The sequence below is a fragment of the Quercus lobata genome, chromosome 3 (assembly GCF_001633185.2).
Source record: "Quercus lobata isolate SW786 chromosome 3, ValleyOak3.0 Primary Assembly, whole genome shotgun sequence".
In the NCBI taxonomy this organism is placed as follows: Eukaryota; Viridiplantae; Streptophyta; class Magnoliopsida; order Fagales; family Fagaceae; genus Quercus; species Quercus lobata.
The window spans coordinates 6,871,257-6,896,827 of NC_044906.1; the positions used below are offsets into that span (position 1 = coordinate 6,871,257).

The 25,571-nt window shown below is 32.8% G+C and overlaps 2 protein-coding genes and 1 pseudogene across 5 annotated transcripts; all 3 read left to right on the forward strand.

The window, feature by feature from the left end:
• Positions 1-768: 768 nt before the first annotated feature.
• On the forward strand, positions 769-4,059 carry LOC115982402 (annotated as a pseudogene).
• Positions 4,060-7,520: 3,461 nt separating this feature from the next.
• LOC115979835 (dentin sialophosphoprotein) lies at positions 7,521-14,879 on the forward strand. Of its 4 annotated transcripts, none has more exons than XM_031101893.1 (12): positions 7,521-8,201; positions 8,640-8,708; positions 8,934-9,254; positions 9,344-9,643; positions 9,761-10,069; positions 10,162-10,230; positions 10,761-11,255; positions 11,343-11,411; positions 11,856-12,020; positions 12,820-13,036; positions 13,177-13,521; positions 14,213-14,879. In XM_031101893.1, the coding sequence occupies exons 1-12, from the start codon at positions 7,650-7,652 to the stop codon at positions 14,323-14,325; spliced, it is 3,024 nt and encodes a 1,007-aa protein (XP_030957753.1). In that variant the 5' UTR covers positions 7,521-7,649; the 3' UTR covers positions 14,326-14,879. The 4 variants fall into 4 exon arrangements, with proteins under 4 accessions (XP_030957753.1, XP_030957752.1, XP_030957754.1 ...); XM_031101892.1 differs by having other exon boundaries at positions 7,522-8,201; positions 9,344-9,652; XM_031101895.1 differs by having other exon boundaries at positions 8,113-8,201; positions 8,640-8,712; positions 9,344-9,652.
• Positions 14,880-16,857: 1,978 nt separating this feature from the next.
• LOC115979965 (serine--tRNA ligase) lies at positions 16,858-23,719 on the forward strand. The gene is made up of 9 exons (XM_031102094.1): positions 16,858-17,214; positions 17,314-17,384; positions 19,115-19,276; positions 19,359-19,464; positions 20,378-20,571; positions 20,891-20,994; positions 21,071-21,254; positions 21,597-21,776; positions 22,475-23,719. The coding sequence occupies exons 1-9, from the start codon at positions 17,082-17,084 to the stop codon at positions 22,682-22,684; spliced, it is 1,344 nt and encodes a 447-aa protein (XP_030957954.1). The 5' UTR covers positions 16,858-17,081; the 3' UTR covers positions 22,685-23,719.
• Positions 23,720-25,571: the final 1,852 nt, after the last annotated feature.

Sequence of the window (25,571 nt, forward strand, 5' to 3'; positions counted from 1 at the left end):
TGATTTTTCTATGCTATGTTTAAACATTTAAACATAGCGTAGAAAAATCACAATTTTATAGCTGCGGGACTCAGGCTCTTCTCCATTCGAACCATTGCCTTTAGGTTTGCCTTTAAAAAATTTCAGAATTGTGTTTTTAGCCACTTTGTTTTATCCTTCGTGTTAAGTTATTGCTTTATTCTCTTCTCAAAAAAGTCATTTTGCCTTTCATTTTTTTTTTTGGTTAAAGTGAAATATGTAAAATTTATTTTATTAAAGAAAATTTGAGTACAACAAGTCAACAAAGGAAAAAATGTAGTCTATAGAGACAAAAGAAGAACATTGTAAATATATTATAGTCGGTTTTATTGCTTTAGATGGTAGGTTTTTTTTTTAAAAAAATAATAATAATAAGTGGGTTAGTCATGTTACATTACAAATTAAAAAATAAATGCTAGTAGAACAAGAATGCAAAATTTTAATTCATAATTTTTGCATCTAAAAAGAAACAAGAGAATAGAGTTTAAGTAAAAAAATATTATTTAAGTAATATTAAAAAAAATTAAAATCATATTTAAATATATATATATATTATATTAATAGGTCTCAATTTAGTTTTTGCTTTAGACCTAAATGCATCAAGCCGACTGAATGGTACAAGAAAAAGAGATGGCACCTAGAGCACCTTGACATGCACGGCAACTAAAAGAAAATCAGAGATTCTAAGGACAATTATAGCTAAGAAAAGTTACAAGCTCTTGTCTTTTCTATCCTCTGAATGTGTTCTGATAGTATTTTTATATACTGCTCGTTACAAGGCACAGCTCTCTGTGACAACTCTGAAACCATGGCCATCTTTAAACTTAGCCTCTCCCTTGTTTTGCTTGTTCTTCATGTTGTGCAAGGAAACGCAAAGAGTACTTCTGCTGGTACTCAGAGTACTTCTACTGGTACTCTCTCTCTCTCTCTCTCTCTCTCTCTCTCTCTCTCTCTCTATATATATATATATATATATAATCTCAATAACACTTACACCAATATTATACTCAATAAGTAATGTTACACTTACATTACTCAATAACTTGTTATTAAATTTATATTTTGAAATCTCACTATTGAATTACATGTTTTATATGCTCTTAACATAAGTGACAATTATCATACCAATTAGATATTATTAACCGATTGATCAATAAACTCATCCTTTATGCATTATTTTAAACTACAAAAACTTGAATTTAAACAATTAATTGATGACATAGTTATTGATTTTTGATTATCTTAAAATTTTGCAAGCATGAAGAATATACGAAGATAATGTAATCTAATAGTGTATTTGTCAAAACTTACATCCAATTAAATAATATCAAGTGATGCAAAATTGCATAAAGTTACACTTGGTGTAACTTTAAACTAAGTTACACCACCTAAATTTTTTTTTTTTTTTAAAAGATCACCTAATAATTTTTTATTGGATTAATATTTCAAATATCCTACTGTAGGATAACATGTTTACTATGTTCTTAATATGCATACCAACTTTCATACCAATTATATGCTATCTCTTATTCAATCTAAAAACTCATCTTTTATGTATAATTTTAAATATAAAAACTTGTAAATTAAACATTTAATTAATAACATGGTTATTGATCTCAGATCATCTTAAAATTTTTTAGGCATGTAAAGTATAAAAAGAAAATCTAATCAAATTGTAGATTTGTTAAAATTTGTGTTTAATAAATAATATTAGATAATATAACATAGCTTAAAACCCAACCAGGATTTTGATTTGGGAAAAGATTAAAAGACATGATTTGAAGCAAAAAAAAAAAAAAAACTATAATTATAATCGGTACTAATAAATAAATACATAAATAGAAAATTGTATAATAATATAATTATTGTTCATAATATATATATATATATATATATATATGAATTTTTCATTTTTAATTTAATTTACATGCTATAATTGACGATATACATGAAAAGGTGTATGTGTGCTTCACTGTCGTGAATCTCGTGATTGTTTTAAGAAATATTTGTAGAATTCGATGCTTCTTCATTCTACTAATTTTTAAAATAATTTGGGTTTATAGCAAAATTCTTAAGTGTGAAATTGTGAAATAGTTAAGAGATAAAAGGGAAAAATATTGGGGGAGCAAGAAAATAAGACATGCATAGTGGTTATTGTTATTATTATTATTATTAATTTAAAATATAGCCTCCATTACTTTCAAGTGACCTAAAGATTTTGCTATTTTAGTTTTAAAATGCAGAATCTATTACTTTGAGTTTCAAATACCATGACAAGATTAGTTTGTTCTGCCCTAAAAAAATGTTGTGAATATGAATATAGAACATGTAGGGACTTTCAATTTGAAAGATAACATTTTCTATTTAAAGGACTAAGAACATTCACATTAAATGTTCTAAAATAACTAAAATGTTATTTTAGCACTCAAAAATCTAAAAAATCTACAACATCAAAGGTACCAAAAGTCAAATTTTTTAACACCTAGGTAGGTAATAAACACAAGAAAACATTATTTAAATGAAATTTGAGAGGGAGAGACTTGAGTTGTAAAATAAATAATAAATAAACATATTATTACTGGTATGTGTTGTAGTTACTGTTGTTTGGTCTTAATTACTGTGTTTTTAGGCAAGTTAGTTCCTCAACTTGAAACATGAAATTCAATTTCATTTTCAGTTTCAGTATAGTAGGACTAAATTTTGGAACATGCATGTGCTCAATGGTCCCTGAGTATCAAGGATAATATCGGATTCTTAAAGAATTTCATTGAGTTGCTAAACTATTTTTTTTTTTTGTGAAATTAATCAAACAAAATCTAAAACCATCAGGCAGCAACCTTTTTTAAAGTGATGAAGTTATTGGAACAGTGCATAAAATATTTTTCTGTAGAATAGGGTAGCCTGCATTAGAAGAACTGAGCACTTAGACCATTTTATATCTTGAATCTTGATGAGTAACAGGCTTTTCAAAAGTATTTGGTGCTTTCAAGAAAACACAACCAAAATAATCTTTGCTTCTCTCACTTTTTCCCCCCTATAAGATCAAAATTATTTGACAAATCAAGAAAACACAACCAAATTATTTATCAAAATGGCATTTGTTTTCTTTTTTTATTTCTTAAGTTTTGGCTGATGCCTGTCCCACTCTTTCAACCACTTTAATTCCATCAAAATATCAAATTGACATTGGTAGCTAGTTGTAGACATAGAGAAGATTACTGCTAAATAGGTTAACTTTGGTGCATTACTTACTTAATCTTCGAATTTATTAATGTTAACCAATGCAATTTTTACATCTACAGCTGAAAGCTATCTTTTGGAAGACCTTAATGGTTACAGGATGTCACTACATCTCAACAACTTCACTGAGAACAGCAATGCAGCTTGCCTAGCTAATGAAATTGCAGACCAGTTACAGAACGAAACTTGTAAAAACGCCTTTCACTTCAGCTCTACTCGGCACCAAGCCTAAAGTCCCCAAATTTGACAAGTTCTTGGATAATTGTGACATAAATGACAACAACACAGTCGATGGGGTCATATTGCCTGTTTGTGTGCCTAGATTAGACCCATTTCTGGTGTTTTCTAATTATACAAAATCTCAATATGCAAAATATCTGAAGGATTCAAACTACACTGGGGTTGGGATTGGCTCTGAGGATATTTGGATGGTGGTCATTTTGAGCACTAACACATCAACCGGAAGCTTTTCTGGTGCAGCTTCTTTGATTGCAAATATCAGTATGGGTAACTATACGTTGGCTTTGTTCCTTGGATTGCTCTTGTTGTTTCGGTGAGCTGAAATGCTCCAGGTGCTTGTTATTTATATACAGATTTACCTTCTTTTTGTGTGTTTGTTGTATAAAGTTGTGAACTTGGCAGGGATTGTTTCTCTTTTTGTAATATATTATGATTGTAATTGAGCATATTTCTTATGGCAAGTTCATTCTTGCTGAATATGTAAGAACCGCATAACAAATTTGAGCAGTACATGAATAAAACATGGAGTTCCATTACTATGCTTTAGTAATGAAGTAATAATTAAGGCGTAAAGGCCCAGAAACATGACCTTGTTTATTCATTAGTATCTTCAATTGATTTAAAGCATCTTTTCTAGTTCATGCTTTCCAAGGTTCAAATGGAGAACTGATGCAGCAGAAATTACTTTTAAAAAAGATTTTGCACACAGAAAAATAAAATAAATCTATGGCTGTGGGTGTGCACACATGATTTTTTTTAGTTCATTGAATTTTTCTCACTCTTCGTTAAGAGTGTGGGTGTGCACACGCATGTGTGGAACTTTTTTATATAACTCTACTCCAAATTAATACTATCTAATCCTACTTGGAGTGCAACTGTTGTAACCTAAATTAGTCTGTTGTTGATTGTCAAAAAAAGAAAAAAGTTAGTCTATGGTTGGTAAATAATTTAATCTTCTTTTTTTTTTTTTTTGAAAAATAATTTAACCTATTGTAAATATTCTTCAACGTGTTATTGTAACGTAACACACAATATATATATATATATAATATTGGAAAATTATTAACTACTTCTGGAATACCATAAATATATAGTCACCCCTCTTATATGAATGGTAGGTCCCATCACGAATTTAATTAGTGGGTCCCACCATGAATTTAATTAGTGGGATCCACCATTCATGTGAAAGAATGAAGTACGCATTTATAGTATTCCGAAAGTGTATAATAATTTTCCTATAATATTAAGGATATAAATATAATTATCAATACATTTTTCGTTAAGGACATAAATCATCATATTAAAACATATTAAGTCTACTTTTGCTCTCTATTCTCCCTCTCACTCAATCCAAATACCAATTTTAACATATTTTTTTTTTGTACGTGTGTGTTTACAACTGTTTCTAGTTGGTGTGTCTACAAAAAAAGCTTCACATACTCTCCAATATTGCAAAGTGATAAACAAAATTGACATGTAATTGACTAAATTAATGTACTTCCACACCCCAAAGAAAAAGGAAAAGAAAAATGGAGGCATATTAGCTAGCTGAACCTGTCGGTGCAGCTATCATAATTAAGTAATTAGACCTTTCTTTAGCTGGGCCACAATTCATGAACCTTTTTGACTAATTAAAATTTATAATAATTTGATAAGAATAAAGGAACCTGGTTGGAAAGATTCAATTTCACTTCGTACATCACCAAGACACCAACATAAATTTTTTGATAGTGAACCATAAATATTGCGTCAAATATTGTAAACAGATTCTTTTCTTATTTGGTTTTCTCTACCTCTTTTGTTCCGTGTTTACCAAGTCAAAAAGTGGAACTATTAAAACATCTTTCCAAGAAGTTTGGATTGATAAATTATAAAGATAGAATTTTGAAGTATTAAGGAGTCAAGGGAAAAAAATGCATTTAAAAATGAAATAAAGTTTTGAGCATATATCTTCTGTATTTGCCTTGTCAAATGTGTGTATAATCTTGACACACTTTGAAAAAGACAATTGGTTCCCATGAAAATTGAAATTCACATTGAATTATTCGATTGCTACAAAGTTGCTCGTGACTTGAAAAGTTCTGAATTGATTCTCAGCCGAAGAAAATGATGGGGGAAAAATTCAAGCAACAACTGCAGCATGCCAACAATCTACATGTTGTAAGAACTTCCCTGTGATGACAATTGTTTTGGTATGTCATAATTATCGATAACAAATCCAAGTGATACTGTGATACTCGAAGAGTCTAAAAAATAATAGCATCTTTAATTTTATGCTAAGAGTTTTGTAACTCAACTAACACATTTGGGTATTTCCAACTAAAACATTTAGATTTCAAATCTCTCATCCTCCAACTATCAATTTTTTTTTTTTAAGCATTATTTATGGTGCCCCATGTTTGTGATTTAAACTCCACTTTTTATGCCCCTCACTTCCTACCTACTAAAAATATATATTCTTCTAAAAAAAACAAAAAAACTTTCTGCCTATTAAAAATATAATAGAATGGTGTTATTTGTACACATTTTCTACACACTCCATACAGATATCTCTTATTTATATCATTAATATAACATCGATTAACTATAACTTACTATCTCTATAAAAACAAAATTAAAAAACTATAACTCACTATCATACAAATCCATTCACATAAGCACACATTGTAATATGTTCTCTACATGTAGAATGGACAAAAGAAAATTGTGTCCACGTTATTCGTACACATTTTCTACAAACTTCTTTGGTTTGTTTCTTTTCTTGTAAAATGCAATTTTTATTTAACAAAAATAAAAAAGTAAAAAGTATTACATAATTTAAAATGAAAGTCAATTTTCACGAGATATTTGAATTTTTTTTTTAAAAAAATTGGCAACTAAAAAAATTTAAAATGTGAATTTATATTTTTGATTTAACAAATTTATGTTTCATCTTTCTAAAAAATTTAAATTAAAGTTCTTCACGTTCTTGCATGCAATTTATAAGATAGAGAATGATGTAACGGATCTTATAAAAAGAATGGGATTGACATTTTAAAGATATTTTATGGACCACATTATGACCTTTTTTTTTTTTTTTTTTTTTTTTTTAGGGAAATGACTTTAATTTTGGGAAACAAAAATCCAACTCACACCATATTTTAGGATGGAAAATAGAATAATGTTAGAGATAAAAAAAATTTTACAAAAAATTTTATAAGCTGCTGATGTGGTGAATAATTATTGATAAATGAAAAAAGTAATATTAATGGTGGGTTTAGATAAAAACTAATAAAAAGTTTGCCATATTAACATTTTGTAAAAATATTGTAAAATAGTTTGTCGAGGTAACATTACTAATGGAAAATAATAAGCTTACTTAATGACATATATTAAGGTGGAAATTTTGGTTTTTTTTTTTTAAATTATTATGGGAATAATTTTGTGGTTAGTCTAGTTTCACTTTTACATGTGATCAACCGTCCAACACTAATACAACTTGATATCTTCAACGAGTCATAAAGTGTATATCTTCCTAAACTTAAATTAGGAACAAAATTGTGTTTTAAACAAAAATAATAATAATAAAATTTTAGTGACAAAAAAATTTTCACCATTATTTAATGTTGTTTATTTGGTTGTGATTGATATACAACAAGACAGTAGTCCTATGATTATAAACTATTCCATAAATTTTTTGCATAATTCTAACAGGATAAATTGTAAGTAGTTATCTATCATCTACAAATGAATCGACAAATTTTTTCTTCGTCACTCACACTCTATATCACATCACAATTATGACCAAAAAAATTGTATAATAATTTATAGTTCTAGATTTTTTTTTTCCATAGAGTAAAGGTTAATTTGAAAATTCATATCTAATGGAGTTGTATTAATTACCCATTACGTTGCTTAAAAAAAAAACCCTGTAATTGCTAGTAGTATAGCCGTGTTGGATGGAGTTTATTCCACGTCAAATTACACCATATTCGAAGTTATTATTATAACCCACCCACGTGCGCACCGTTTCGTGCCAAGCCAAAACCCTCCATTACCAAAACACACAGAAAACAAAAGAAAGAGAGAGTTTTGTTCAGATTCAGAGGAGTCCTCTCCTCTCCTCTCCTCTCTTCTCTTCTCTTCTTCTCCAGCTAAGTTTTTAATATTCCATGGCGGAGGACGTCGTGGACGAAGACGAGAGCTTCGGTGATTTCCACTTCGCTTCGTTTCCCACCAATCACCATCCCACACCAACCCATATCAACGGTCGAATTTCCGATTCGTTCGGCGGTTCCAACAACCGGGTCGGGTCGGATAATTCTGGGTGGGTCAAGCCGCGCGGGGCAATACCGTTGTCGATATTTGGGGAAGAGGAGGAGGAGGAGGAGGAGGAAGAAAAGGAGGAGGGATCTGGTATGGACGAGTCTAGAGTTGGTGACGGTGCTACCGTTTTTTCTCTGGAGAAGAAGAAGAAGCCGGATTTGGAAGTTAATGATTTGATTGCCGATTTGTATAGTCGGGATCGGGAAACCGAGAACCGAAATGGGTCGGCTGTGAATTCTAATGGGTCGGCTTTGAATGTTAATGGGTCGGATTCGAATGGTAATAATGGTTTTATTGATGTTGTTGATGACGATGACGATGACGATGATGATGATGGGTGGGAATTCAAAGCTGCAGAATTGGAATCTGGGATCGGAAATGGGGATTCTAAGTTAAAGGTAAAAGCTTTTTTGGTCCCCTGACAAAAAGTTTTTTTTTGGTTGCTGAGAGAAAATAATACTAATAAAAAGAAATGACCAATAAAAATAAGATTTTGCAATTAATTTGAAATTGGTTTTTTGGTTTCTAGGTGATTAAAATTTAAAAATTTGGCACTCTATGATTTTGGTTTTTAATTTTTATGGGAAACAATTGAGTAGAGAATGATTTTTGATAGGATAGAATGATGGAAATGAATACATGTCTATTGAGATCTATAGCTGATCCCATAGTTTTGGAACTAAGGCTTTGTTGTTGTTGTACAATTGAGTAGAGCTTTTAGTTTTCTTAGCTCCTAAAGGGTTCACAATTCTTGAGTTGATAGATAGATATTACTGGCAACAATTAAAAGTGGGGTATTAGGAAAGCTATGGTTTTGATATTTTATTTTATATCAGGAAGAAGGGGTCTTTGAATCACCAGGATTGAAAATGGAAGCAACAGTGCAGAGAGATGAAGAAATCCAGGCGGGTATTGTTTAATTTTTGTGTAATTGTTTGTTGAATTCGTTTGTGTCACACAATTGAATTACCCTTTGGAATTTAGAAGCAATTAGCTACCTTTAAATTGGCAGTGAACTTGAAATAGGATGTTATATGTGTAGTTGATCATGCTGTTAATATAGATGCATATGAGCTTGAATGTCGATTCTGATTGATCTATATATATAACTAATATTTTCTTGTATAAAGGTTGATGGGAAAGGGCGGGAAAACACTGAGGGAGCCCAACATATATTTGAGTTTGGCAATGGTGTGCATGGTCCTAGTGATTTCTTTACTGCATCAAATGGATTTTCCCACAGAAGTAGTGAGTGGAGCTTCGGGTTTGATTTTAACATGGCTTCAATGACTAAACAAGATGCTTTTACCTTGGGTTCATTCTCTAAAAGTAAGGACAATGATATTGCAAATGTGGTGACCTCTTCCACAACTAATAAAAAAGTTGATTCTGTTGAAAATTTTTGGGATTTCAAGGGTGTGTTTCCAAAAATTGGATCACAGCATAAGTCGGTGAGTCAGTTTGATATGGTTTTTAGTTTTTACTGATAATATACGGATTAGAGGGAATGTTCATTGTCAAACTTTAATTTTGGCTGTAGGAAGAGCAAAAGATTGCTGTTACATCTCCTGCCGGTTTAGACGCACTGTCATTTGACAATAATGGCTTCGGTGGTCCTATTGATTTATTTGCCGTATCAGATGGGCTCTCTCAAAAATCTGGGAAATGGGACTCTGGATTTAATTTTGGTCCTAGTTCTGTGAATGGTATCGTCTTGGATTCGTACTCTAAAAGCAAGCAGAATGATTTGATATCCTCTCCTGGTGAGAATGATGGTGCCAGTGGGAATTTTTGGGAATTTAAGGATGCATTTTCAGAATCAGGATCACAACTTAAATCAGTGAGTCAGGTGATTTGAATTCTTTTTTCCTTATTTATCAAAAAAAAATTCTTTATTCTTTATATGATGTTGAAAATCTTGAAGAATGTGCTCAAACTTCATTCATTTTGGTTGTAGGAAGAGCCAAAGGTTGCAGATAATTTTCCTACTTCTGCTGGTGTAGCAGTCGTTTATGATGTCAATGGTGCAAGCAATTCTAAAGATTCGCTTGTTGCATCAGATGGGGTTTCTCACAAATCTGGGGAATGGGAGGTTGAATTTAATTTCAATCCAACTTCTGTGACTCAAGATGATATTATCTTTGGGTCTTACTCTAAAAGCAAACAGAATGACTTGAAATCCTCTCCAGTTGATGAGAATGATGAATTTGATGAGAACTTTGGGGAATTCAAGGATGCATCTTCAGAAACTGGATCAAAGCATGAGGTGTTGTATCATTTTGATTTGATTTCCTTTTATTCATTCTCTATGCTAAAATATGTGGAACATGATTACTAAAACTTTACTTTTGGATGTAGGAAGGGTCCAAGGTTGCTGATCATACTCCTTCTGTTGTAGAAGCACCAGCTTTTAGTGATGAAATCCAGGTAGTAATTTAGATTGTAGGCTTATTGTATTGATTCAAATATAGATGTTGGGTTTCCTATAATTCAATATCATTCAACCATAGTTGCTAAACAGAACATATTGAAATTCAGGAAAACCAATATCTCTTTCAGCTTATATATATTAGAACCATTCTTCACATTCTTCTTCTTCTTTTCATTCGCTTTTTTTTTTGGGTGGTTGTGGGGGGTGGACGGAGGGGAGTGTTAAAATGATATATATATATATATATATATGCTTCTTGTTGATCTTTAATGATGTTGTTCAACAAATGTAGTCCTAACTATAAATGTCACTGTAACATGATCAAGGTGATGTTTGTTTTTAGCATATATATGGTGCCTTGATGTTGATCTGTTTTCACTTAGCCTTATTGCTTGCAGAATTATATTGGTCTATTTTTTGAAATTTTTTATGCCAATGGCAAATGAAGTTTGCCAGTGGTTTATGCTTTCCTTAGCAAACTTTTTTCCATATAGTTCTGTGACCATTTTCCTATTTTTTTTTCCAGAGGAATGAGGTAAGATCTGAGAATCACAGGGAACCCTTGCCCATGTCCATTTTCAGTGATGGAAAACTGGAATCTGATGATTCGTTAATCCTTCAAGATATTTCGAGTTTTACACCAACCTCCAACCCAAAAAGTAACATCCAAAGTCCTGGTTCTAATATATCTATCAACGATCTCTTATCAACTTTATACAGTCAAGCTGAGCAGAATGCTTCTGTTAATAATATGCCAAAAGAAAGTGACCATGAGACTTGTTCCACCTCAACAGTGTTTGAATCTGATTTAGGCAACAGTGATGATTTTGATGATGATTCCTGGGACTTTAAAGATGCCATTTCAGGAACCAGAGCTGAGGATCAAACTTCTGATATTGATGTTGTAGATTCACAGAAAAAACTTTCTTCCACATTAGAGCTAAATGATTGCGTTGATTTCTTTTGTAACTTAAAGGGTGAATTGTGCTCAATTGCACTGTGTCATCTTGACAATCTGAAGGTTGGTAATTTGTTAAGATCATTTTTTGTTGTTGAAATTTTTTACCTTTGTTTACCCATTTAAACTTGTGAAAATGCAATTTGTTAGAAAGCTCAAAGCACTGCTGCTCTATCTGGTGAAGAGGCAAAAGCAAAAGCTCTTGATGAGGAAATCCAGGTTGGTGACTTTACCCTTTCACGTGTATTTCCTGGCTTATTATTGCTTTTACTATTTCTGTTTGACTTCATGTTTTGAGTTGACTGAAAAGCTTAAGAAACTTGTATAGAAGCATATTAACTTGTCTGTTTATCTTAAATGGTAATAAATTTATTCAATGAGATCATGGCTTCTAGAGATTGGATCCTCTCTCTTTAATCAATTTATATAAGCATCTTAGGAGTGGATATTGTATTGTTCTCTCTCTCTCTCTCATCAATAACACACCTGTTAAATATTTTTTTTGCCTCATTTTGAATTGGTTTGCTAATGCTCATTTTAAACCACGTTTAGATTTTTCTTTTGATTAGTTTGTTTTAGAATTATTAATATATCTTCTTTGATGAGCAACATTTTTTAATGGGTCTTTCACCTTGTTATCTTTCTTGTTTCTTTCCTTTGTAGAAATTCTATAATGAACTACACGAAGATAATCTGATATCTGAAGAAGACCTGTCTGAGCATCTATCCCAAAGAAATAGACACTTCAATGAATTTTTTGAAGTTTTGCAGGAACCAAAGTTCCAAGTGCTTGAGTCTGAATATGAGTTATCAAGAAGATTGTCATTGGTATGCATCTTTCACATTGATTTGTGATGATGAACTAGAAAGCATCTTATATTTTAGCTAAATGCTTCTCTATTTGAGAGTTTCATGTCATAATATTCTGATCAGAACATGCATTAATATATGTACAATGAGTTAACTCAAATAACTTTAGATACTTACGTTTTTTTGTATTATGGTCAATATATTTGATTTTTCAATTCTAATACTGAAACTGTGCTTTAACTGCTTGCAGTAATTTGAGCAAATTTTAACTATTATAAGCTGTTTGGCTTATGTTTTTTGTTCAAGTATGACTTAGAGAGTAGTATGTGCGATGAAATTAAATGCAATTGTTGAGAACTGGTTTTTGCTGGTTCTAAGAAATATTGTTTCCTTGTTTGCTGCCATTCTCCTCCCCCCCTCTCCCTCCCTTTTCATTTTATATTTTATTTGGGTTAGAAATTATGCCAGCATTATGTTTCCTCCTTGTTTTTTCATTGTTTAAGTAGTTCTTTCTTATGTTTTTTCTGGGGTTCAATTCCATAGGACCTTAAGGAAACAGTGATGAACTCTAATTTTTAGATTCTATGCATCTCATCAAGCAGTTCTGAATTTGGTGCAATGGGATATGTGGAGTCCCAACAATGCTTACAACCAATGTTCCATTTTTTGAACAACCCCCACCACACCCCCCCCCCCACAACAAAAAAAAACAAAAAATGATGTCTTTCAAGACACTTACACAATTTGTATCGGTCATAATATTCTGCTTATTAGACTTTGGCCTTTTACCTCACCATGTATATTTTTTTTTTAACAGGCAGAAAAGGATATCAGATCAGCTATTGATCTCCTAAAAGAAGTGGCATCAGCAGTAACAATTCTAAAATTGGGATCAGCGGAGGAGCAACAGTATTATGTTTCAACCTGGTCTAAAATACTCTCTGTTTGTGCTCAAGAGCTGAAACATGGAGCCTTAATTTGGAAGGAGTCATTACAAAAGAATGTTCAAAGTCAAATATTATCTGAACCTCAAGGTATATGCACCTTAATGATCATGGCAGATCCCTTTTTACATAGTCTTACACTTATTTTCTTTTTCTAAAAAGCAAAGGGTAGATTCTTTTGAGCTTAATTGTTATCCTAATTGTTTATTTTTTGAGGGTTGAAAATACAGGGAAGCGGTATATCCTTGCCCTTGGAGAAATTTACAGAGTAGTTGAAGTTCTTCGAGCCTCAACCAAGATTCACAAGCCGTGGCTATTACTAACTTCTATGGATAACGCTGGCTTGGTTGGCCTTCTAGGTGAATGTTATAGTATATGGTCAAGTTCAGGAATTGAAGATGCTCTCAAGAGTATTTCTGATCCTATTGATTTCGAGTATGATGGAACTATAAAGGCACTGCTGGAATCTATCAAGTATATTCATGATAGTGACGCACTTGCACTTCAAAATCATGTTTTCTCTGGACAACAACCTATATGTCACTTGTCAGCCTTGAGTGCCGGAATTGTACCAGGTATATTGATTTCATAGCTCTCAGGGGTCAATTAAGCTATTCCAAGCCATGAAAATAACCATTTTCCTTTGCATGGGTTTTGGATTTATTGCCACCCGCTGGTTTATTGGCATTCTCAGGTGTCCATGATTAAGAAATTCTTTTAGATAATTTTATATATAAAATGGATTGAGGAAAAATTATATGTAAATGGAATAAATAATTGGAGCTGTGATGCAAATTTCTTACTTTGGTCATCAATCTAAGAACATTACTTGACTGAAGCTGAAGCAGCTACTTTCAAAGTAACAGAAAGAAAATCAAAGCCTAGAGTGGGAGAGTCTTTTGCCATTTTCATCAAATTTTAATATATTGCAAGCATCTCTAGTTTGCAAATTTCTTCCTTTGCATCTGTGGTTTGCCATTTTTATCAAATTGTAATATTTTGCAAGCATCTGTGGTTAGCTTATCTAATGAAGTTAAATTTTTTAGTCCAAAAAGATAGTGTGATATGCGAGGATGACTATGTTCGACTTGGCTGTCTGGTGCTTATAAATTGATGCAAAAAAATTATAATACCCTACTATCTTATTTTAAATTCTGACCATCTTTGACCCAATCTCAATTTCTTAGTTCATTTTTATCTTTTGTTTTTGGTGGGTGGTGGAAAGAGCCTGAATTTTCTAACCTTCTCTATATTTGCCTGAATCAGGCTTGAGACTGGTGGCTTGGAATGGGGAGCACTACTTTCTCACACTTGCAAACTTGTGGGCAAATCTAATAAGTTGTGATCCTCCTAATTTGCCTCAAATTCATGATAGCTGATGAGAAGGAACCGTTCAAAAAGAAGTTAATGAAGGCTTTAAGAGCTCTTCGGCTGTGATCAAAATCCAAGTCAATTGTCTCCTCTGGAATGAGGCTTTCGGGGAACTAATTGCAGGTGCTTGACCATAAGAATCACGCAAGGGAAAGAGAAACAACAATTTGAATTTCAAGATCTTGATAAACAAATGCGTGCTCGGTTTTGATCAGGCCAAGTATACAATTCAATCTTTCTTTTTCTTTTTCTTTACGGATCATCATTCTTTTTGGTAGAAATCATAGCTTAGCAATTGGATGTAGAAGTGTTGTATTATTGTGTTGTTTTGTCTATGTATGTTCAGAAAGTGTTGATAAATAAAACACCCATATACCTAGAAATAGAGCTGGGAAAGAGTATTATGAGTTGAGAGGGAAAAATGATAATGAGAATGTTCTTGTTTGTGAAATAAAAATAATTACATTGTGCAACATATGTAGAATTTCAGGTCAAGACCAGTGTTTTATTTATGTTGGTGGTGGCGGAATACAATGTGAATTGTGAAATGAGTAATGAGTAATATTGTTTTCTCAATCTAGCTTTTCTTTTGAGATATAGTATGTCATTATTATCTGATAACAAATTCTGTAACTAATACTCATCTGATAATAAACATTTATTGGACATCACTAGCTGCAAAGGCCTTTTTAGGTTGTTTTAGTTTTAAAAATGTAAAGGATGATCTTTTACTTATCAAAAAAAAAAAAATGTAAAGGATGATCTTCGACAATTCCAAATAGAATTTGCACGTTGTGTCAATGCTTTTCTTGCTTTGCATTTTTTTTTTTTTTTATTATAAATGATACGTACTATTAATTCGGTACCTAAAGAAGGTATTGGAGAGAACCCCAAGCCCTTCCTCAATATTTTTTTCTTTTTCTTTTTCTTATTTGGTTAAGTAAGTGGGAGGCTAGTGGATGAAGAATTTATAGGTGCAAATCGCAAGCTCGACTTAAAAGAAATGTTTTTAACTTGTAAAAGGTAGCTTTATTAGGCACTTATAAAGCATCCAACTCTCTCCTCTCAGTAACGTCGGATGAAACACACGGCACTAAAAAAATGTCGACATCCCACTCAATCTCACTACCTCAATGTTATTAGCTAAAAATCTTTTTTAAAACAATAAAAACTCATAGTTTACCTAACCATGAGAATGGCTGCAAACGATTTCAAATTAGTAATATATATATATATATATATATATTTCATATAATACTATGTGGGCTAAAATCGCTTACCTATGGGATATGGGCCTTAGCCTTAACAAGTAACAACTAATTTGTAAAGATGGGCCTATAGACTATAATTTAGCTATGGAGAAATCTTGATCGCACAATGGCAGAAAAATAACTAACAATAAATAATAATAAAAACAAGAATGTGTATAATATATGACCTCCCTCGGGATGACCGAGGAGGATGGATTACAAAGAACTCAAGTCTCACTCTACAATTCTTTAATTAGGAATTTACACTTTTCTCTCTCAAGCTCTCTTGTTTTATAAGTTTTTTTTTTTTTTTTTTCTTCGGATACCCTTTGCATGAGGAATTAGCTTTTATTTATACTGAGGGTGGATCCATCTTTATCGTCCATTTGTAGGGCAAATATAAGGTGTGTGAGGATAATTGTCTCATCCTCTACTTCCCATTATTTTAAGGCTAAATGAGTGAGTAACAGGATATTGGAGTACTGTTCAGGGGTGTCATTCAATCAAAATACGGCATAATTGGTGGGTGAGGTGCATTTAATATGGAGGAGATGATTGCTTCCTCTAGAAGCTTCCTTCTTCCTTATCTGGGGTCCCATTGTTACTTTGTTTGAATGGTCATCCATGATACCTTTTAGGCTTATTAGGTGCTAAATATGTTTTTGAAGTCGGGTCACTCCTTGGACATGGGTGATCCTTGAACATTTCTTCTTGAAATCTGTTATGGTGACTCCCACTAGTTCATTTGGCTCTTATCCTTGGACATGATCAAGATGTGTTTTGCCAGGGCCAACTCCCTTTCATTCAAGCTCATTCGGTTTGGTCTAGGCCTCCCCCTTTATCATTAGCTTATGGGGACTTTTTGGGGTTTAGACATGTTTATTTGGATCTTTTCTCTCACACATACTATTCTTTAGTCTAAACTACCATAAAAGAAATTTGTTATTAAAAAATCAAATTTTAAATACACAATATGTCGTTAAAATTACCCAAAAAAAAAAAAAAAATGTAAAACTCATACTTACTGTTATTGGTACAACAATGATAATAACAAAACCTTAGTAAAAAAAACAAAAATTGAAATCAATCATAGAATCCTTAAGAGACCAATTACTTAGTTGCATATATTCTTCTTCATGATTCTATCATAATTGAAATTGTACCATATATTACAATTGCAAGAAAATCATACTATTTGCCGTCAAAAGCCTTGTATCTTAATTGATTCCTTCAAATGTTTTTAACACGTTCTTGGTTAAATCCCTTCTCTCTCTCTCTCTCTCTCTCTTAGAAGCCCTCTCCCAGGCAGGGTTAGGCTCACCCTACATCCCAAACAGCAACTATTCTTTTGCTATTTTGTCTTTTCACAACCTTAAATAGGCTTAGGGTTTTTGAAGAAGATAATAAAAAGCAAAACCTCAAAACCTTTTCTCCTACCTCAACTTTATTCCACTCCTTCTTCACCTCACAGTTTCAGTTTGCAGACAAAAAACGCAGAGAATAACAGATTCAAAATGCTGGACATCAATCTCTTCAGAGTAGAGAAAGGTGGAAACCCCGAACTCATTCGCGAATCCCAACGCCGTCGTTTCGCCAACGTCGAACTCGTCGACGAAGTCATCGCCATCGACAAACAATGGCGCCAACGTAAAAATCTCTCTCTCTCTCTCTTTCTCTCTCTTTACCAAATCTTTGGTTTGGATCTCTGTTTTTTGAATATGGGTTTTTGTTTTTTTTGGGTTGTAGTTCAATTCGATCTGGAGAATCTTCGCAAGGACTTCAACAAGATCAACAGGCAAGTCGCTCAGCTTCGAATTGTGAGTCTTTTCATATTCTTTCTTTCGTTTCGGGTTTTCGGATCGTACTTTTTTTTAATATTAGGATCCACTTCATTTCTTGCTTTAAGATGTTTGTAATTTTCACAAATCTTAAAAAAAAAAAAAAAAAAAGCTTACAGATTGTGTAAACAAATGTGATCAGTTTTCAAATCTTAGTATACTGATGATTACTGATTTCAAATTCAAATGACATGGCACCATGTATGTCTTATTGATTCCTTATTTAAAATACTAAATTTCATTTTGAAATAATTTGATTCCTCCCTGTTAAATAAACAAATGAAGAGAATGCTTATGTGGGGCCGAGCTGTATATGGTGTCATGTCATTTCAAATCTTAGTACTCTGGTGATAAGTAATCCCCCTGTGAGGTCTCCAGTTCAAGTCCTGGGGTTACGCGATACGCGATTCTTGCTTGTGGTGTCGTGTTATTCGGACTTTACTTGACACGGGTGGATACACAGAGTGATTAAAAGGAAAAAAAATGAAACGAAACCATTTTGATGCATTTAATAAAAGAAATGAAATTGAATTTCACATTTTCACTGTGAAAAGTTTTGATCCCTCCTTGATTCATAAAAAAATGTATAGGATCCTTATATGAGGTATATATGATGTCATGTTTTTTAAAATCTTAATGCCCTCTAAGTAAGGGATTATAACTGATCATTGTACACCTTTATTTTGAGAAAGTTAAAAGCGTCACCATGAAAAAAACTCTTATCAAAACACAAATGGTGAGGATGTTGATAAAGGTTTACCGGAAAATATTTCAACAGAAACATCCTTGTTTGTGATTATATTAGAGCAACAAAAAAATATATATGCCATACATTTAGTATGGCTTCATGCTTTTGTTGGTGAAAAGTTGAAAACTTTTAGGGTATATGATTAGATATGTTGAGAAAGTGCATAACATACTGTACCTGAAATTTATCGTGTCCAATTATGACATTTAGGAAAAAAATAATTAGGAGTGTAGAATAACCATTATGATAGTAGTGGAGCCTCTAAAAGTTTTTCAGAGAACAAATTTCCTAAAAAATTTTCCTGTGTAGTTTAGCTTCTGTCCTGTTCTAGTGGGAACAAGATAGATTTGGTCGTGGCACATGCTTCACTTGGGGCCTCAGGGTGCAAGTAGGTGGGATCCAAGGGACACATGCCAGTATCGATGCAGGTTCAACATTAAAAAAGATTTCCTGTATAAGCTAAACAGGAACTTGAGTGTTTTTTGTGTAGATTCTTTAGAAAGCAGAAAAATTTAGTGAAAATACTGGTTGTTCTAATTCTTAATTACATTCTTTTTAAATTTTTTAGATTTCTTTAGTTTTGGAAAAGAAATAAGTTGTTTGAAGATGGGTTTCATTGAATAGACTTCAGAGTGGAGTCTCTAGTTTTAAACCATTATTTTCTTGCTGTATATTGAAGTAATAGAAAAATTAAGCATTTGGCGGGTGTATGCATGCAAGTAAGCTGATGTATTTTGAATTATAGAAAGCATCATTCTTCTGTATAAGAGTCATGAGCTCCAGAATTTGGGATTTGAATTGGATTAATTCTGTGTGGGCAAATGCTGTTTGACTTAAAATTTGTTAGTATTTCAATCTATTTCTTCTGAATATTTTGTTCTTGTTGGATTTTTATTTTTGTAATTAGTTCTTGGGTTTGTCTGGTATGTAACTGAATTTCAGAATTTGTTTGTAAAAAAAGGCAGGTGAAGATGCCAGTGAGATGATAAAGAATACTGAGGAGAATAAGAAGTCAGCAGCAGAGAAAGAAGCTGAAGTTCGGGAAGTTTTACAGCAGTTGAATTCAAAATTGCTATTAATTGGAAATCTTGTTCATGATTCAGTTCCAGTTGATAATGACGAGGTATTGGAGTTGGCAAATTTCATTTCCTTTTTATTGTACTTAATGCTTATTCTGAATTGTAAAGTTGTAACATGTATTACAGGCAAACAATAAGGTGGTCCGATCATGGGGTGAGAAACGATTGGAGCCAAAACTAAAGAATCATGTTGATCTTGTTGAGCTCCTTGGGATTGCAGATTTGAAGAAAGGTATTTAGGAAACTACTTTCATTCAAAGTTCGAAAGCAAGATGGTTTTCTTATATTGAACACGTTGTGGTGGTTTTAATATTTTATGACTTGATTGGAGCATTATTCTAGTTTATTGTTTCTCTTGTGTGCGCTGAATTTAATATGTCAGCTTACAGTTAGTGTACCTGGCTTTCAATTCATGAGTTGCATTTTTAATTCTTTGGGTTTATTCTAAATCTATATTGATTCACCTGATTACAACTTTTTCTGGGCCATATCTGGTTGCAGAAATCTAAATTGTTGATCAAATGTAACTGCAAAACGCATTTGCATCATGACTTTTTTTGAAAAATCAAACCACATCTCTGTTCACTTCTCTACAAGAAAAAACTAAATAAGTAGAAAAGCACCTATATCTAGGTTGAAGTGTCTGGAGTTATTCATTCTAGCTTGATCAGCTCTGAGGTTTTAGGCTTTTAGCATCTGTACTTTTATAAATATGTATACTTGTTAAGCTTCTGGAATATGGTCACTAAAATTATGAATCGGTAAATTAGACAACAGTTTAATATATTCTTGTTCAATTCAACCTGGACCAGCGGTTTGTTCTTAGTATAGTGGGTTAGTTGCTTCAACTCACTCATTGCACTCTAACCCATGTATTGTGGTCAACTTACTGAGTTTGTGTAATTCATACTCAGTGGGAAAAAAAAAAAAAAACGTGTGAATCATATTCCTTGGCCATTCCAAGTTATACTCAGTATCTTAACACATTCTTTTGTCCTTTCATTTCTACTTCCTGTATTTATTACTCCTTTGTAGACCATTGCTAGGCTTTGTATCACTAAAACAATCTCAATAGATTTATACTATGCTACTCTAGATGATGTTAATTTGATTTAATTACTTATCCCAATATGTGTGAACTTTAGGTGCCGATATAGCTGGAGGCAGAGGTTTCTATTTGAAAGGAGATGGTGTGCGTCTTAATCAAGCTCTTATTAACTTTGGTCTTGATTTTTTGGAGAAAAGGGGATATACATTATTGCAAACTCCATTCTTCATGAGAAAAGAGGTCATGGCAAAGTGTGCTCAATTAGCACAGTTTGATGAAGAGCTTTACAAGGTAACATTCGTAAATTTTTGAAAATATCCCCTTATCTTTCTTTATTTGACTTTTTAATTTCTTGCATTTTTGCTTCTCTTCTTCCTCTGTTCTTGTTTTAACTTTTGTGAGTTACCTCTCATTTACCTCTCATGTACCTTTTATGCACTCATTCTTTATACTAGTAATTATCAGAAAAAGAAAACAAAAGAAAATGGGGGAGAAAGTGTGGGAGCCCGGGAGGGTCTGACGTCATAGAAAATGAATGCTTCATTCACTTTATTTTCCCACATCATATGTACACGTATGTGAGCTAACTGAAGTAGTTGTCATTTAATAGGTCACAGGTGAGGGAGATGACAAATATCTGATTGCTACAGCTGAACAGCCACTTTGTGCGTATCATCTGGAAGATTGGATCCACCCTTCTGAGCTACCAATAAGGTTGTAATATCTTCTTGAAGCTTGTTCCTACGACTAGAAAGGTGGCCTTTTGCTCATAAATATTCAATTTTTCCAGATATGCTGGATATTCCTCTTGCTTCCGTAAAGAGGCTGGTGCACATGGTCGAGATACTCTGGGAATATTCAGAGTTCATCAGTTTGAGAAAGTGGAGCAGTTTTGTATTACCAGCCCTGATAATAATGAATCTTGGGAAATGCATGAGGAAATGATCAAAAACTCTGAGGATTTCTACAAGATGGTGTGTTGAATTTTCCATTAATCTTTTTTCCTTCCCTTATGTTTTAAGACTATTAAGTAGCATATTAACAAGTTGGTTAGTTTTGTTAATGCCACATGATATGGATGATCCAAGAACAAGTTTTGATGGTCAATATCTATCTTCTTCCAAGTTAAGAGATACAGATATGTTTGTATTTGGTATGAACATTTGTGTATAAGTCAAGACATAGTGGTATACTTTTGTGTATAGGTTGACTCTTTCCCTCTCTGTGCTTCATGTAGGAGAAACGTGAGGTAATATATATGAATTCCTCTGACTGCTTTTCTCTCTATGAATCTGATTTATTTTTTCATGTTTCAGCTAAACCTCCCCTATCAAGTTGTTTCTATCGTTTCTGGTGCTCTGAATGATGCTGCCTCAAAGAAGTATGATTTGGAGGCATGGTTTCCTGCATCTCAGGCTTACAGAGAGCTGGTGTCTTGTTCAAACTGTACAGACTATCAGGCAAGAAGAATGGAAACCCGATATGGACAGAAAAAGGTAGATCATGCAAACTCTTTTATCACCTCCCATTTATTTGTGTATACTGAGCTGGAATCCTCTATCAACAGCAATATTGAGTATATTTTCAAGAAACAAGGTTAGAAACAACCAAATTTATTGGAAAATTTTTGAATTAAAACTTGGTGAAAGTTACTCATCCAAAAAAAAAACTTGGAGAAATTTCAATGCTGTTATAAATTTGTCTGCAAGTCCAAGTAATTTAAATTCGTCACCCACTAGATATTGATGAATTTTCCTTTATAAAGCTATACTCTATCCTAAGTTTTAATTTTAATAATGGCTAAGAAGCAAAGGTTTATAGTGCTTTGGACTTTTCGGGATGATCCAAAATGAGGATTGTCCAAATAACAAGAAAATAAATATTTCTAATAGGCCCTTTATGCTTTCAAACATGTCAAACAGAAACAGCAAGGAATGTTTGCTGTTATAAATTGTATCATCATGCCTTGTTGATCAGTCTTGCTAGGAAAGTGAATGCCTATCTTACAGAAAGCCAACCTTTATTGTGAGGATGATAAAAATGGTTTTAGGTTTAAATGGGCAAGTGAACCTAGATTGCACATTTCTGATATCATGATTTTAGCATTGACTGCATTCAACTTCTCAAGTTCTTATGTTATATGACTTTTTCAAATTTATGATTGTTTGCCCACTATTATTTTGTGCTGTTGCAGAGCAATGAGCAGACAAAGAAATATGTGCACTTGTTGAACTCTACTCTCACAGCAACAGAGAGGACCATGTGCTGCATTCTTGAGAACTACCAGAGGGAGAATGGTGTCGAGATACCAGAAGCTTTACAAGAATTTATGGGTGGAAAGACCTTCCTACCTTTCAAGATCAGACCAGCCCCTGAAGCCAAAGGGAAGAAACCGAAGGCCTAGTTTTATTATTATAATAAGCTTTGACTGAGTATTAGCTGGGAAGTAATTAACATTTCTATGTTTTTTTATGAAGGGTGTCGGGGATGGGTGGGAACAACAGAAAACAAATTGTTCTGATGCATTGTTGAGAAATTGGAAAACCTAATTTTATGATCAGTGTTTAAATTCGATTTTGCAAGATCATTCTTACCTAAATACCATATTGAACTATATGGTAGATTGATTTAATAAGGGCATTGTTACATGTTCACCATTGGCTGGCACCTTCATCGAAATCATTATTATCACTTTTTTTTTTATAGAAATCAAAGTAATGATTGATGATGTGTAAGTTTGTAGTGGTGGGGTTCTTGTGTTGATATGTCAACAGGATGAGTGCAACTATTCTTTGAGTTTTCAAGTAATATCAATGGGAAGATATGCTTGAAAGCTTGCAATTTTTACCAAATGAGACCCTGTTTTATGGATTTGTTGGGAGTACTAGGTTGTGTATGTGACTGTTTATGAAAGCAAAGAAAGATTAATTTGATATTCCTGTGGCTTCGATTTAAACTAATATTCCCACTTGATGAGGCTACACCGAGCTGATTGAATTTGATAATGAGCTGTGTATGGACGTGGCACAAGTCAAATGTCCCATGTAAAAGTGATCAAATCTAGTATATAGTCTCATCACTTATGTAGCCTTTAATCACAATCCCGGCTTCTGAAATTTACATTTTCTTCTTTTGCAGGACACGCAAGTCCATTCAATCCAATCAAGCTGTACCAAAATTCGCTCCAATTATGAAACTGTTTGAAAAGAGGAACATGGTGTGGAAACATGGGCTTAAATTATTCGGCAAACATTTGTAATATGAAGTCCAATCTTCTTTAATCAACTTTCCAAAGCACAATGTTTTTAGATTAATTCCTAGCTAGTAATTTATCTAGCTGACTGTTGAAAGTTGGACTTTATAAACTAAGAGTCCACGACAAGGAATTATTTTGACCTCTGAAAATCAAATTTAATCAAGAACCTTTTTATTATTTTTTATGTTGTATTTTGTTCCATAGTCAAAGAAGGATGTAGCATCGCTCATTTTATTCAAAGTATTGCCCCAATTCAAGGACATAAATATCTTTGTTGTACACAATTAAATATTGAAAATATCATTAGCATAAGGGATTTTCTGCCACATACCTTCATGCTTTTATTGATTTCTCTGCAGTTCATTTCTTTTTTTATGCACACTGCAACCTATATTCCTTATTTTTATTGTTGAACTTCAATATCCTATGGTTTTTTCTTTTTGTTTTTTCGTTTCCTGACTGGTTTATAACCTAAAACGAAGGCCCAGGGCACTACCACCATCCAAACTAGCAAAGCAAGGCATTAGTGGGTTTGCAATTTAATTGAAAAAATTTGGTCCTTTCTTACTTCTATTGGATCGAATTGGGATGGGATGAATATATTGAAATAAATTTTAGTCTGATAGCATTCGCATCCATTTAGAATGGTGGGTTTAATCCCACGAGGCCCAAACTCTTAACCACCTATCAATAAAGCTATGTTTCTTGCTGCACACAAAGGAGATCCTTAGAGATATTACAAGTGCTACAAGATCTTATTAATGCTGCAATGGTTTAATGAACAGCATGCTTATAATGGAGAAGAGAGACAAGAGAGAAGAGGGGAAAGACAGAAGAAATATAGATCATATTTGATATTTTCCTTTTCTAGTTGAATATAGACATGTAAATGAGACTAAATCCATATACTTAATTTGCTTAAACTTTTAAATAGAAAGATGTCTTAATATGTTATATTAACTCTTCGATTAGAACATTCCCAAGTTGTTATCTCTCAATACATACTTTGTCCAATATAGTAAGATTCATTGTTTATTATAGAGTTCAATACACAACAGGGAGAAAAAAATGAACACGATTGATGATTTATCTCTCAATACACTCTCCAAACACAATAGGGAAAAAAAAAATTAACATGGTGATTTATCTTCCTAACACACCCTCCATCCAAAGAAAGTTTTTATTACATAATTTAAAACACAATAGAAAAGGAAAAAAAGAAAAAGAAAAAAAGAACATGGTGATCATAGCTACGTGTGTAGGCAATATGACACTGTTATTTTGCACTGATATTGCTCACGTTTAAACTTATTCTTTTTTTTTCAATCCTAGGTAATAAACAATACAAAATAATAAGTAAAAAACAATAGCTCACGTTTAAACTAAAACATGCATTTTCAATCCTTACAAAATAATAAGGAAAAAACAAACATCTTTTCTATCATTCAAACTTGCCGGATTACTCAGAAGCTTTGACCAATCTCCCATGTAATCAGCAATTTATATACAGCTCCACATAACTTGAAAATTCACTTGCATGTAGATTGTAGACCGACTTAATTACTTGTTGTGCAAGGGGTCAGGACAAGATGGAACTGTTCTCTCGACTGTTGTAAAAGAGCTTTCAACTTCATTTTTAGAGCTTCCACTATTAGAAACTTGAGGGTTCTTTATACTATCCTCCTCTTTTAGATATCTAGCTCCCAAAACTCTATTGTGAAAAGCTGAAATACTTAAAAAAATCAGCAAGAGACACACAACTTGACTCCTTGAGACAAACATGGCTTCCCTATATATTTCAAGAAAAATATTTTATTTTCTTTCTTTCTTTGTCCCTCTTTAGCTTTCTCTTTGAGCTAAAGATGGAGAAGAAACAAAGAGTTGTGAGAGAAAGAGAGAGAAGCTGCACTTGTGGTGCAAATTTGTTTTGGTTTTAAAGGGGAAGGAGTGAGTGAAGGGCATTTATATGGGGAGTGCAATTGTGAAGAGGAAAAGATTTGGTCAAATTCCCTAGCATGGACAACTAGGGAGTGAT

What these genes read in the sequence shown, in the direction of transcription:
- LOC115979965 (XM_031102094.1), top strand. Translation starts at nt 17,082, where the DNA reads ATGCTGGACATCAATCTCTTCAGAGTAGAGAAAGGTGGAAACCCCGAA. An exon ending in GATTGCAGATTTGAAGAAAG is followed by an intron (nt 19,465 to 20,377) that starts GTATTTAGGAAA and finishes TGTGAACTTTAG; the next exon opens with GTGCCGATATAGCTGGAGGC. An exon ending in CCCGATATGGACAGAAAAAG is followed by an intron (nt 21,777 to 22,474) that starts GTAGATCATGCA and finishes GTGCTGTTGCAG; the next exon opens with AGCAATGAGCAGACAAAGAA.
- LOC115979835 (XM_031101892.1), top strand. Translation starts at nt 7,650, where the DNA reads ATGGCGGAGGACGTCGTGGACGAAGACGAGAGCTTCGGTGATTTCCAC. An exon ending in CTTTTAGTGATGAAATCCAG is followed by an intron (nt 10,231 to 10,760) that starts GTAGTAATTTAG and finishes TTTTTTTTCCAG; the next exon opens with AGGAATGAGGTAAGATCTGA. An exon ending in AATATTATCTGAACCTCAAG is followed by an intron (nt 13,037 to 13,176) that starts GTATATGCACCT and finishes TTGAAAATACAG; the next exon opens with GGAAGCGGTATATCCTTGCC.